The sequence below is a fragment of the Grosmannia clavigera genome, assembly GCF_000143105.1.
Source record: "Grosmannia clavigera kw1407 unplaced genomic scaffold GCSC_82, whole genome shotgun sequence".
Lineage (NCBI taxonomy): Eukaryota > Fungi > Ascomycota > Sordariomycetes > Ophiostomatales > Ophiostomataceae > Leptographium > Leptographium clavigerum.
In genome coordinates, this window is record NW_014040576.1 from 129229 (window position 1) to 142472 (window position 13244).

At 51.8% G+C, this 13244-nt stretch overlaps 5 protein-coding genes across 5 annotated transcripts; 3 read left to right on the plus strand and 2 right to left on the minus strand.

Moving 5' to 3' along the window:
* Positions 1-4236: 4236 nt before the first annotated feature.
* Positions 4237-5225, plus strand: CMQ_7860 (aspergillopepsin-2; the record flags this gene model as incomplete). The annotated part of the gene is made up of 2 exons (XM_014313500.1): positions 4237-4827; positions 4887-5225. The coding sequence occupies 2 exons, from the start codon at positions 4237-4239 to the stop codon at positions 5223-5225; spliced, it is 930 nt and encodes a 309-aa protein (XP_014168975.1).
* Positions 5226-5951: 726 nt separating this feature from the next.
* On the plus strand, positions 5952-6506 carry CMQ_7791 (uncharacterized protein; the record flags this gene model as incomplete). The annotated part of the gene is made up of 2 exons (XM_014313431.1): positions 5952-6419; positions 6465-6506. 2 exons carry the CDS (start codon positions 5952-5954, stop codon positions 6504-6506), a joined length of 510 nt encoding a protein of 169 aa, XP_014168906.1.
* A 1137-nt stretch (positions 6507-7643) lies between these two features.
* On the minus strand, positions 7644-8756 carry CMQ_8000 (glutaminyl-peptide cyclotransferase; the record flags this gene model as incomplete). Its single annotated transcript, XM_014313640.1, has 1 exon — positions 7644-8756. One exon carries the CDS (start codon positions 8754-8756, stop codon positions 7644-7646), a length of 1113 nt encoding a protein of 370 aa, XP_014169115.1.
* Positions 8757-9430: 674 nt separating this feature from the next.
* Positions 9431-10631, plus strand: CMQ_7834 (uncharacterized protein; the record flags this gene model as incomplete). The annotated part of the gene is made up of 5 exons (XM_014313474.1): positions 9431-9887; positions 9935-10042; positions 10106-10224; positions 10274-10466; positions 10558-10631. 5 exons carry the CDS (start codon positions 9431-9433, stop codon positions 10629-10631), a joined length of 951 nt encoding a protein of 316 aa, XP_014168949.1.
* Positions 10632-11590: 959 nt separating this feature from the next.
* Positions 11591-12963, minus strand: CMQ_7913 (ribosomal protein s28e; the record flags this gene model as incomplete). Its single annotated transcript, XM_014313553.1, has 3 exons — positions 11591-11931; positions 12718-12756; positions 12819-12963. 3 exons carry the CDS (start codon positions 12961-12963, stop codon positions 11591-11593), a joined length of 525 nt encoding a protein of 174 aa, XP_014169028.1.
* Positions 12964-13244: the final 281 nt, after the last annotated feature.

Sequence of the window (13244 nt, forward strand, 5' to 3'; positions counted from 1 at the left end):
GAGCAACCAAAAATACAGATAAGATCTGACTAAAACCCCACCAACAGATATTACTAACAAGAAAAGATACGCCGAAACATTTGCCCTATCAGCCATGTGCTCCTTGTTTTGCGTAGCAAGATGCCACCTGCCATACGGAATACAGTCTCGTAAGTTTTCGCTGCTGCATATGACAAGTTCACAACGCTTAATCCATGCGCAGATAGTTTGTAAGCTAGTGTGCTTAGTGAGCTGTGTCTATTTTGTAGGAATGTTGATTCAGAGCTATGCCGACGTGCACGAAATTCTGAGTCATATTTACGGAACGGAACGAAACTAAGATGCGCATGTACTCCTTATGCTCTCTCTTAGATAACATAAGATACAGCTCATTTCCCAGTTCCAAAAGACACAGCAGCGTCTATACCCGGCAACTACGGAAAAGTTTTATTTTTGCTAAGTGGGCCGTGATAGAATAAATGCCGAAAAAAATTAACCCGACCCCCCTGGGACTCGAACCCAGAATCTTTGCCAGCTGTGTTCAAGAACCGGAAAGCAACGCCTTACCATTAGGCCAAGGGGCCTGTCGTATATCTATTTGGCCAGACACCAGCCCTAACATTAGCTGGACGGATAGATAGCATCTAATAGCTAAAATATGGGGCGATATCCATACAAGCTGGAAGGCACCTTTTTTATTCCAATTGATGCTGCCATAGATGCGCCATATAGAGTGTTGCTGTAAATATTAGCCAAGTCTGAGTCCTATCACACATAGCCGGATCCACACGCAACAGATCCCGTGGCGGTCTTTGAAATGACGTGAGAAAATAAAGCCTATGTGATCAGACTGGTGGAGTAGAAATACAATTACTTCAAGTCAACAGAATAAGATTTCGCCGCTGCTGAAGGACTTTAGGCTACCGTCATGGCCAAAATTCGTAGAGATACAGACATTGCGAACAGCTCTAGTGATATATTTACAGAATCAAAACTTAAGATCCAGGCTCAAAATCTTACATTTCTTAGTAACACTTAAACTCGAGGAATGATAACAGCTTAACGGTTTCGTTGCAGCTCTGCTAGACTGTTTCAGAAGGGCTTAATTGAATTGATTAGCTCGTGAGACCCAGCTTTATCAATATGAGATACAAACGTAAGCATCAAAGTCTGACCATAGTTTTGACTATTTGACTATCTGCCAACCTTGTACGGAGTACGTGCAACTATATACGACTGAAATCAGGCCGTCTTAATTTGATACAACTCGACTGCACGTGTCTCGCCCATGATCATCCCATCATCTCATCGCTCATTATGTCCACATTAATGTCAACTTGACAGAAGCCATGCGAAATGTCACACATACCAGAGTGCGGCTGCCTGTGGAACTTTGCACTGATGCCATACTCACGACACCGTTGTGGATCCAATAATCCCACCTGGACAATGGACCGGGCGCAGGGGGCTGCAGGGTAGCATTTTACTTCTGGAGATAGAACACTGCATTGGAATTGCAATCCAACGGGTCCATCTGAGTACCACGTGGAGATACTCTGAGCACCGGTGTGGATTTCCCCGAGGTCACCTGACTTGACCTCGGCCGCCGAAATTACTAGATAAGACGAAGCCCTGATCTGCGCGCATACTGCGCACAGTCTGGTCTTCAATCAGTCAACCACCGAACGAAATATCATCACTAGATCTTCTGAAGGCCTTAGAGCTTACTACGATACGTGCAACTAGTCCGGACGAATATCCCACAAGGATTACCGTACGGGTCTTACACTGGTGATCACGCAGAACGTGCGTGACAGACTAGTGGTGCACGGAGTAGAAGCCACACCGGCGCTATACATGCCGTCTTCGATGCCATCATCATACTATGGTTGTGTTGGGAGCATATCTTGCTGACATCCGGCCGGCGAGATGTCAGCAAGGTCCAAATACGGCATCTGCCACAGTTTCAATAGGACGGCCGGCTAGGGCAGCACTTGACTACTTCGCCAGACAGCTGATAAATCTTTCGGCTACTTCGGGAAAGCGGATAACCGCTTACGATTAAGAGTCCACAAAGGCTCGATCGTTGGGGTTGCTAAAGAACGTCTACATCTTCTACAGTTAACGGCTTACTAGTATAGTCTGGGTATCAACTAAATAGGCATTAGAATACCCGCCTTTTCAAGTCAGTGATGTGTACTATGTAGGGATTTGGGGGGGGTTGTTCACTTTGGTGTCCTAGATGCTAAATCAGTAGTTGTTAACATCGGATGGTTGCTGTTTAGTAGCCCTCAAACGCAACTGCGGCGTATAAGCAAGTTGTGCCGTAATGCAATGTCATGGTCAAATTATGGATATACGTAAGCATCTTGGGTTCGTTATGCACGCGTGAATCCGATTCAAAATTTGTACGGAGTACAATCGCAGCTTTCTGTAGATTGCAACATCTCCGAAGTCGGGACATATTGAACGCCCTATACCAAGGCTTGACCGTAGTTTCTAACGCTTTGATACAACAATCTTTACTCTGCACGTAAAAGTACTTGAGGTAGGATGCTAGTAGGTACAGGTCCCCTGTCTGAAGGGGTGCCTTTTTGATGATTGCAGGGCGGCGATATATGGTACCATACGTCATAACCAGTAGACGGACTCATACGCCTATTCCAGACTACTGCCCACAGCCCTTACGATTTACGCGAAGGACGGCACCCCTACCGGAGAAGCGTGGCGCGACACACAGTTGTGCCACTAGCAGGATTACGTTACAGCGTACCATACTTAGAGCGCGCTGGTACGAAGTATACTGTGTTCAAAAGTCGTATAAAGCCATAATGACAGATTGGTGGACTAGCAGTCTGTCAAAGAGGGTCGTGAGGTTATCCATGTAAGTCATGCGGTCACTTAGCTCAACTGTATCCTCTTCCCCTTTTTCCGACTGCACAAAAGCATAATCAGGTAGCTGTGAAAGACTGTCTTCTTGTATAAGGTGAGGTACATATGTGCGGGTGGTATTGACATTAAGCCAAACGAGTATGCGATATGTACTCCGTACAGAGCACGAGCCTTTCGTAGCCATCATTGGCTTCCCGCCAATTAGCTCGACAACTAACCAGGACTTTCCGTTGTTCTGTTGTCGTTCAACACGATTGGCAGGCCGAAGATACGGCTGCAGCAACGGTAGTGCAATTGATCTTCTTATTGGAGCTCGAGTCTGACTTGCCCTGTTTAACTGGCATCTGGTTTGACTACATTCGCGAAAATATGGTGATATTGTATTATTATGCAGCACGAAGTGGCTACGTTTGGAATCAACTTCGGTCTTCCGGATGCGATTGGAAATTGAAAGAAAATCACGGGCCGTAACAAGTGCAGTCTACCTGTCTTAACAAGGAAGCTCTTTATCACTGAGCTACGCATGCTGATTTCATCTAAGACACCACCCCGTAGCTGATCATCGCGATCTGCCAAGAAACTCGACAGCATCTCAGCGGTATGTTCAGCTGTTGATCTACATGGACTGTACTCACCCGTTCTCCTTTGCCTTCACACTTGCGCAGAGATGCCTTTCGAATTTGTGCAGAAGCTATGACGGGGACAGACAAGCTAGGGATGGGAACAGAAGAGGCGCAGAATGGGGTAGTGCATGGCCTGTGTGTCCGGCTTGCCAATGATCCATGATGCGCCGCCTCTCTGTGGAGATTCCGTACTCGTATACTCCGTAAGACGAAACCGGGTTCCACTTATTCCGTTTATTCCTAAATTCGGAAATCGCAAAAGGGGCCTACTATTACGACGGAAAACCCAAATGTGGATACTGTAGTAATAAACGGGAGCTTTGGTGAAACAGAAGACGCAGTCGTCGCATGTTCTCTCTCAATACGAAAAGACGGATATTAAACCAATCGCTGTAGGATACGGAGTACATGCGCTACTGCGCGTTTTTACCTTCCCTTTCTGAACGTAGTCGTATTTGTATCGCGGAGTACTCCGTAGATTTCCCTTAATCTTAAACCTCTATCATCCATTGGTGAACTACTGTTTACCAGCTTCCCCCTTTTTGCAGCGTGTCCAATGTCTATTCTACTTCTATAAAGGGTCACATATACGCCGTAGCCATGCGTTGAAATCATCAAGATACTGGAACTCCTACTATCCATTCTCCAGTGTACGGGCTCGCACTCATCTCCTTGTCTACCCATTCGTTTTTGTATCGCCTGGTTCGAATATTTTATTTTACACTTTTCACTCGTTTTGAAAATGAAGTTCTCAGCTGCCGTCGCCGCTACTCTATGCGCCAGTGCTCTGGCCGCTCCGGCCCCGGCCCCAGCCCCGGCTCGCAGCGTTGCCAAAAACCAAGGACTTGCTCGCAAGTCCCGTCTGAGCAGGGCCAACCAATTGCAACAGAAGAGGACTTCTAGCCCCACGTTTGGCCACGCTGCCGGCCATCGCACTGGCCTGAACCACAAGGCTGCAACTAGTGCCATCACTACAGACCACTCTGCTGCCACCGAAGTTTCTGAGACCACCGACGACTCTGTGGAAGACTGGCTGAACGGGAGCTGGTCCGGTGTTGTTGTTCAGCCTGGTGCGGGTGATATTGTGGGTGTCTCTGCGACCTTCGCCCTGCCGAACGTCAAGCTTCCTACCGACGGGGCCCAGGTCAAAGCGACGACTCACACGGCCTCTGCTTGGGTTGGAATTGACGGCTACAGCTGCGGTACCGGTCTCTGGCAAGCCGGTGTGGACGGCAACGTTGACGAGTCGGGTGCCGTATCGTGGTATGCCTGGTATGAGTGGTACCCGGCCGGAACCATCGTGGTCGACCTTGGTGACCTTGGCGTCGGTGACGTGAGTTTACGCCCTACCTCTTTTTTCTGCTTGGGGTTGATCAATACTAACAAGCATAGAAAATCTTTGTGAACGTGACCGCCAGCAGCACCACGCATGGTAGCGTGTACATGGAGAACCTGGCGGCAGGAAAGAGCTTTTCCAAGGACGTTACGTCGACTGACGAGCTCTGTCTCGCCGATGCCGAATGGATCCAGGAAGATCTTGTCGCCGATAGTACTGCTGAGGGCCAGGCCGACTTTGGCACCATCACTTTCGCAAACGCTACCGCCTATACAAAGACGGGCACTCTGCCGCCGACCTCGGATACCAATCTCATGGACATCAAGGATTCCAACAACCGCCAGCTTACTTCGACCACTTACACGAAGGACGCGGTCATTATCAAGTACTTGTAAAGAGATATCAGTGACTATCGGTATGCATGATCACAATTGGCGCCCGGACTTCACTTTATGGCGGAAATGTTTATTAAAGGCATTGGCATTACAAGGCTGGGTTGGCCTGTGCATTTTGTTTGTATATATGGCAGGAGGTTCCGAGTTATCTCGACAGCAATCGCCGCTTTTTATTCTTCACACTTCTTTCTTACCACTTCTTAAATAAGCCCCTGTACATAACGTCAATAGTTGGTTGTGCTTGGATATATACGAAAGGAGAGGGTCTTCTTTATTTCTGCAACTTGCATAGCGAAAGCCGCCTTATCGCGCGTAAACATCTGGACAAGCGTAAGGGGCGGATAAGTCCTTAAAAAGTTTCCACTTTACATGCTAGTGCACGTGCCAAAGGGGGGGGACATATACTCCGTACTGGATGTCGTAAGATACTCCGCACTCGTTGGGCAATGTTTTGAGGCCTGACGAAACTTAAGAAATACAACATTTTTTCTGCCCGCAAACAGAATAGTATTACTTTTTATTTCCGGATTTCCGCACGGCTGTTATCTGATACTATTCGCAAGTATCTCCCACCTCTACAAATATACACAAAAGCAGGGTCAGACGGCTCTTGAATCGGTCTCCAAACCAAATATACTAGAGATTATGTTCCCTATAAGAATGGCAGAGTCATGCTTTTCCACGACCGACAGCGATATCGGCACCGCTATCCTAACGCCCCAAGACATGCCTGATACTCTGAAGCGGCAGATCGTCCTGCGCCCCGAATTCACGCTAAACATATATGGTGGATCTGGCAGCGGTGGAAGTCAGACGCCTGTTGCGTTACCCGCACGGAATACCGTCGATCCAACGGTCACTGAGCTGTTGGTGGCGGTGAAGGAGCTAACAGCGAAAGTCAACGACCAGCAAAACGATATCACGGCTTTAGGTAAACTAGTAGTGGATCAGCAAAACAAAATCACCGCCCTGGAGACACGAATCAAATCGCAACCATGGCTGGCACAGACTGTGGATTGTGGTACCTGGAAAGTGGCACACCCGGGCAGAGCTTGGAATTCAGCGCGCCAGGAAGCATACATCAAGTTTGCCAAAAACTTTATGATGGCACCGAAAGTCACAGTGACCTTGAACCTTGTTGACGCAGACCACGGATATAACCTACGGATTGCAGTGTATTCAACGGACGTTGATGTAAGCGGGTTTCGTGTGCATGCTGACACATGGAACAATACGCAGATATATGAGGTCGGGATCACTTGGATTGCTGTTGGATTATAGGTTATTGGTATAAGGGCTATCACGCAATGTCTCTTGGGATGGCAGTAGGCTCGCCATCCTCTTGGCGCCTGAGAAAAGTGTGCTAGAATAAAGAGTGCGTGTGAAAATCAGACAACGGTTGGAAAGTTTGCGTAAGCGTGTTGAAAACTCCGGCTCATAGCATATTTTGCCACAAGTGCTAAAAGATCAAAGCTGACACAGCGCTGGCTTCCTGGTGAATGGTAAAGGTAGTCCCAGATAGTGGTAACATCATTTGTTGGCATAGCCCCAAGGTTTCAGGACGCCTAAAGTTGCGGTGAACGCATCCCGTAGTCGGTCAAGATGAGCATCCGTGATGATAGAACAGCTTCTTGGTATATTCAATGCCGGTCGCTCCAAATGGAACATGTGACTCCTTGCGAGTGCCGGTCAAGAAGATGGATGACCTGATAGCGTCACATAGGGACCAGCTCGTCTGACAATCTGGCCATGGGACAGCTGGGGCTGACTGACACCTGGAAGTCCGTATGAGAGGGTTGGACCGCACGAAGCGACAAAGGCTACACTGCAGACACATTGCGGTATTAGGTTGGCCGTTTAGATTTCCAGTACTCAGACTGCCACACGGCAATGTGTTACGACTGCATATACAACTTGAGGGGTACAAATATCAAGTCAGGAAGTATGCGGAAGCTCCGCGTGGTTGGACTGGACTTCATGGGCTAAATACACAGAGTGAATAAAGAGGGTGTACTCGTACCAAAGCATATACGTATTGTCTCTAACTTCTATATGTGAGGAACGCGGCAAATACTAAGATGGAAAGCACACCTTTGCTATCGTACAAGTCACAGCACTGATGAGTTACCGATGCTCGAAAAACCTCCAGGCCCGTTGAGGGCCACAAACACGTCTAAAGCATGGCGACATCCTATGGGCTTTGGATAACCCTAGCTGGATGAGCACAGCCCATTTTTGCGGTTTCGAAAGACAGCTCCGCGGGTGACTAGCAATTCGATACATCCTCGGCGACTTGGCCCGCTGCAAGGACATGTCGATGCGGTCCAGGGCTTCAGCCACACGGCTCGAGGTGGACACTTTCCGTCTATTGAGCACATCGGGAGAGAGTAGAGAGAGATGAGAGGCAAAAAAGGCCCACTACGGGACCGGTTCGACCTCCATCATGTCGAGCCACTCGAGCACAAAGGCCGTCACGATGCGCGACCAGTCAATGGCGGTCGGGTAGTCCACCACAGGTGTTGTGCCATTGCTGCTGCTTCTGCTGTTGTTGCCATACCCTTGGTCGATTCGGTCTGGCATCAGCGGCAGCACAGAGACGCCGCGCCGCATAAAGGGCAGGTAGTCCGAGCTGGTGGCCAGGCTGCCAGCACGACGGCTGGCGGCGAGAATTGACTGCAGGACGGGCGTCTGGTCGTCGGGAAGAAGGGGCTGGTCGGCAGACGAGTCGCCCTCGAGCAGGTCGAGGCTGCGCAGACGGCGCTCGATCGTGGCGGCGGCGCGGTAGGTCCAATGGGTCGTGGGATAGCGGGAGGGCACGGGATCGGGACTGAAGCCAGGGCCACGGACGCTCTGAATGCCGAGGCCGTCGAGCAAGACGAGCAGGCTGATCTGGTTGAGCCGGTTGGGGTAGCCGTAGGAGGACGCAGGCAGGGCCGGATTGGTGGCGTTTTCCCAGGCGGCAGCCAGAGAGGCGGGCCCTGCGGATGCAGAGGATGCAGAGCGGCCGCCGTCGAGAAAGACGAGCTGCATGCCCATGTCCATGGCCACGGTGCCGCCCTCGCCCAGCTCCTCCATTTCACGGTACATCTGGGCGGTAAAGCGGTCGACGCTGCGGGCGGCGTGCATCAGCAGTGCGCAGGCGACAGCAGCAGCCGGGCCGGACGCGTCGTAGCGGGCGGCCAGGGTCAGCAGGTTGGCCTGGCCTGGCCGCGTCCAGGGCGGCTCGCGGCGGAAGACGAGATGCTGGGCGGTGTGGCCGGTGGAGTTGACCGCCTCGGTGATGTTCTGCCACTCCATCGTCCATGCCGGCAGCTCGGTCGCGAAGAAGCCGGCTAGATGTGCCTGGGCGGCCGCATGACCGGGCGTGCCGGCCGCTCGCGAGGGCAGTCGCAGCAGCGGCGCGACCAGGTCGGTGTCCAGGTCGGCGTCCGAGAAGGAGGGCGTCTGCTGCAGGAAACTGTCCGACAGCGGCTTGTAAGCCAGGCTGGGCGAAGCCAGCAGCAGCAGGATGGACGGCATGAGGCGCGCCATTGCTGCGGAGAGGGAAAAAGCAAGACAGACGAGAAAGGAAGCACAGAGGAAGAAAAAGAGAGAAAGAAAAAAAAAAAAAAAGAAAGAAAGAAAGAAAGCCGGCTCTATGGAGCCCTCGCGCTCTCCCTTTCCCTCGCCCACCGACATCCGTCTGATATACTCCGTACTGAGCTGTCAACTCCCCGCTCGCGCTGAAACAGCAACTGAGGCATTCGGGGCCAAGAGGGACCAAAAGGCCAATCTCACTGTCCCCAGCAGGGGTTTCGCCCGTGCGCAAGGGTCTGGGATCCTTGTGCCCGGTTTCATCTCGCAGACTAAAGACTGAAAGCGATAATTATAGTTAATCACAACCGTTCCTGGGGCACCTTGCAGCGTGGATACTCCATACTGTTCGCGACAAAAGGAGAAGTAGGTTCCACCCCGTCTGTAAGACTACTTACCCCGTAGTCACTCCGTATGGCAATTCTTATCGATGCCAAATATGTATAGAGCTGCCGGTCCTCTCGCTCTTTTCTTTTCTTTCCCATCTTCTTTCTGCATCCTCCTGGTCTGAGGCTGTCTTCTGCATCTCTCGTCCGCCCCGTTTTCTGTCTCGTTTCTCTTCTTCTCCCCAGGCTGGCCCTTGACTTTCGTCTTTCTGTCTTTTCTCTTTCCCCACACACAAAATTGCACCCATGCACCAGTCCAAGTTCAGTCCGCTCTACAACATCTCCGGCATGGACGCCAAGTACCAGACCGTCAGTCTGCACGACGGCGCCGCCTCCTCCAACAATGTCCGCCGGCCGTCTGCACGTGACGTCGAGGACCTGGACGATCGCCACAGCAATAGCGGCAGCAGCCGGAGCAGCCACACCGAGGTCGCCGAGTCGCTGCTGGGCGAGAAGTGGCAGAAGAGCCGGGATCACGGCTCCAGCGACGAGGACGAGGATGACGTCGAGGCACTCGCACAAAACGCCCGTCTGTGCCGCCGGTCCCAGTCTGCGCTCTTCTCATGGCTCCGCTGGGGCCTCGACACCGTTCTGCTACTGGCCATCCTCGGCCTCGTCGTGTGCCAGCAGCGCCAGCAGCAGTCGTCCACGGCCCCTGGCCGGTGGGACTTTGGTGGTGACTTCACCGGCGTCGGCCCTCGCAGTACGTTCATTTTGCTTTCCTTCCCGTGCCGCTCTGACCAGTTCCAGTCGACCAGCAGATCCTCCGCTTCCAGTCGGACCAGTCCTACGCCCCGATGAACTCGTCCGAGTTCTTCACCGATACCGTCCTGCAGAAGTGGAATAAGCTGATGCCAAGTATGTCTAATGTCTTCTTCCTCTGCCCCGTCCTCCTCCTCCGCTCGGTACTGACACGCGTAGTTGGCATGGGCTTCGTCTGGGTCAACGACACCCACCGCTACCACGACCTGCCCACTCCCATCGACTGGCCGGAGAAGACCGTCTTCACCACGTCTGTCACCCACCAGCTTCACTGCATGGTAGGTCCTCTCTCTCCCTCTGTCTCGGTCACCGCTGACACCCCGCCAGTTCACCATCGCCCAGACGTACTCTGGCCTCAAGTCCGGCCACCCCATTCCAGACGATCACCATTGGCACATGGTCCATTGCATGGACTACATGCGCGAGGCCGTCATGTGCAACGCCGACATTGCCCTCGAGGGCCATGAAACTACCTTCCCCGACGACAATGGTGGCTCCGACGGTTGGGATTCCAAGCATGGTAAGTCTTTTTATTTTATTTCTTAATGTCGTTAAGTTCTTTGTTTCCTTATTATTATTTTTATCTGTTACACCAATTCTAACAAAACAAGTCTGCAAGGACTACAGCCAGGTCAAGGCGTATCTGGAGAGCGTCCGCGCCTACGATGATCAGCTCATCTACTAGGAGCTGGGAATAATATAGATTGCCGTGTAGAGATTTACATTAAAAGATGTTAACTGCACGATTCTTAATATGTTTAGCGTAAGCCGTCACTGAGACGTCACTGAAACAGCACTAGTTGTCTCATAACCAATCGGCGCCAATCGCTCTTCTTCCAGCCGCCTACAACCAGACCTGCCTTCCACGCCCTCCGTTGCCTTTTTGTTTCATCACGCCAACACGGCTGGAAGCCCTGGCCAATGGCACAGATTCCCCAGCCTGTTTCTCGTGGGGTATCACTCCGCACAAACTGGTCCGAGTCCTGGCTGTCGTCGAAATACAGGCACAACCACGACGACAATGGTGATGCCCACTTTCGTCGCTGTTGGGCCCGCCAGGACTGTCGCTCCTGTCTACGCTAACCCAACTGCAGCTGGTGTCCATTTGTGAGAGCAGCTTGGTTGCATTTCGGTGCTTACTTCATGCCATTGCTTGTCTACTCTACCCACCGGCTGACACCCATCAGACTTCTGCCTGTGTGCCCAACGATTGCGGCATCCCTGCCCTCGTTCAAACCTTTGACGAGATGGTCTGTCCGTACTGGGCCGAGCGCTGGGAACTGCGCACCCGTCCCCTCGGCTGCCAGGTCTCTACCATCACCAGCCTAATTACCATCGTCGCCGGCAGCAGTACCTTATTCAATGCCGCTTTTCTTTGGCTGTTCGTCCTGGGAGTCCGCCGTTGGCGCCAGACGAGACGCCAACAGCAGCTGGAAGCTGGCTCGTCAATGCACTGGTGGCCACGATAGCAGCGTCGCTGGTCATCGTGGCTGCCGGCATCTGCAAGTCGTCCCAGAGAGCAGACACCACTACTGGAAGCATAATACGAGCACAACGCAAGCTTCCCTGCAAGATGCCAGCCAATGCCAACAAGGAAAGGTGCAAAGAGAGAATATAGAACCAATAGGCGCCGTTCGCTCTCTCTCAGCCCGAGCTCACTGGTGGGATAATGGCAACTTCGTCGCCTTCCTGAATTATGACGGATTCACCACTGCCATTGTCCTCGCCGGGCACATCAACATATTCCAGGTTGATCGTCACCAGACTTGCGTCCAGCACGTCTGCCCTAATGCCACTGTACCGCGCCTCTAGCGCTGCGAACAGATGTGAAAGCGGCAGAGGTGCCGGCAGCGCCTCATAGTCCTTGTGCGTATACGACGTGGCTGCCGCGAAGTACAGCATGTTGAAATGGCCCTGGGGCGGTTTAGGCGCCGCCAGCATGTTTACGTATGCAAGGATCGTGACCACCTGCAGTGGTAGAGAACCTTTTTCGAAAATGTCTGTTAGCAAAAAATTCCAACATAAAGCAGAAGCTAACAAGAGACAAGTGAAAGAGGAGTTGGTTGTCAGAGATCTTGGTGTATGAGAACAATCATGGGAAATCATGAAAGAAAAGTGCTAAGCAGTTATGCATCATTCAACCGGAAGAGAAAAGGGGAGGAGGATAGGGTGGCAAATGTACTGTACCTTTTGTTTAGATGTCTGAGCAGGTAGAAAGAAGAGAAGATTTTTTTTTTTGGATTTGCGATTCTGTGCAGAGAATTTTATACGTAGGCTGCGTCACGTGCGGCGCGAGCTTTTTGTTAGCTTCGCTGGCCGGGGCCTGTCAGTCCTCCACAGTCGCATCGATTTCACGGCAATGGGACAGAAAGACGGCGTTTGGTTAATCAAGTATTTTTCGTTTCGGCTTTTCTCCTTAACTTGAACCATTGAACGAAAAAAGGACATAGTAGTATCGCAAAAAAACCAGCAGCAGAAGAGAGGACCTAGAGAAAAGGGAGCAAGAGCCCGATGGCAGACTCCCCGGGGTTCTCTCCTTCTCCGGGACGTGTGCGCCCTCGCACACATTAAGTCGCATGGTGCGGCCTCCTTTCGTGAGCCTGCGGCCCTGCCTCCGATTTTCCACCCACACGGCGCCTATGCAAATGGTTCCGACACGTCGACCATCGTCACAGAAATGTTGTATTTTTTTCGATTTATATGGATTTGTTGTTTTCTGCCTTCCTTGACGTTCGTACGACCGCCTTCTTATCTCAGGCGGCGAGCCTCACGCTCAGACTCGAGCAGGCACAGGATGTCATCCTCACGGACTGCAAAAAACGCTATTAGCCCCTCCCCCACTGCTTGACTCCGTCTAGAATGCTTTGCTTACCGGGACCCTTGACGTTCCGGATGATGCTGCGGCTCTGGTCGTCCATGAACTCAACGCGGACCTGGGTAACACCACCGCGCGAACCGGTACGGCCGAGGACACGGGTCACCTTGACCAACTTCACGGGCTGCTTGGAGGATTCCATCTTGAGCTTTGGGTCGAGGGGTCAGCTGAGAACTTTGGAAGAATATGCAGAGGCAAAATTTCTGCAGCGGTGTCTTCGCTTACGATTCGAAAATGTCCGAGGAGGGGAGACTGCGTGGGTGGTTGGGGATGGCGTTCGTGCTGATGGATTGCTGGTAGGAGAGAAGTTCTGAAAAGAAAGGCGGGCTCTTATTTTTCCTCGATTTTTGACCAGTCTACCAATTTCGCACAAAAAAAGTTTTGTGGGCGGAAGGGCCCATACTGACTAAGCTCGCCCTGATT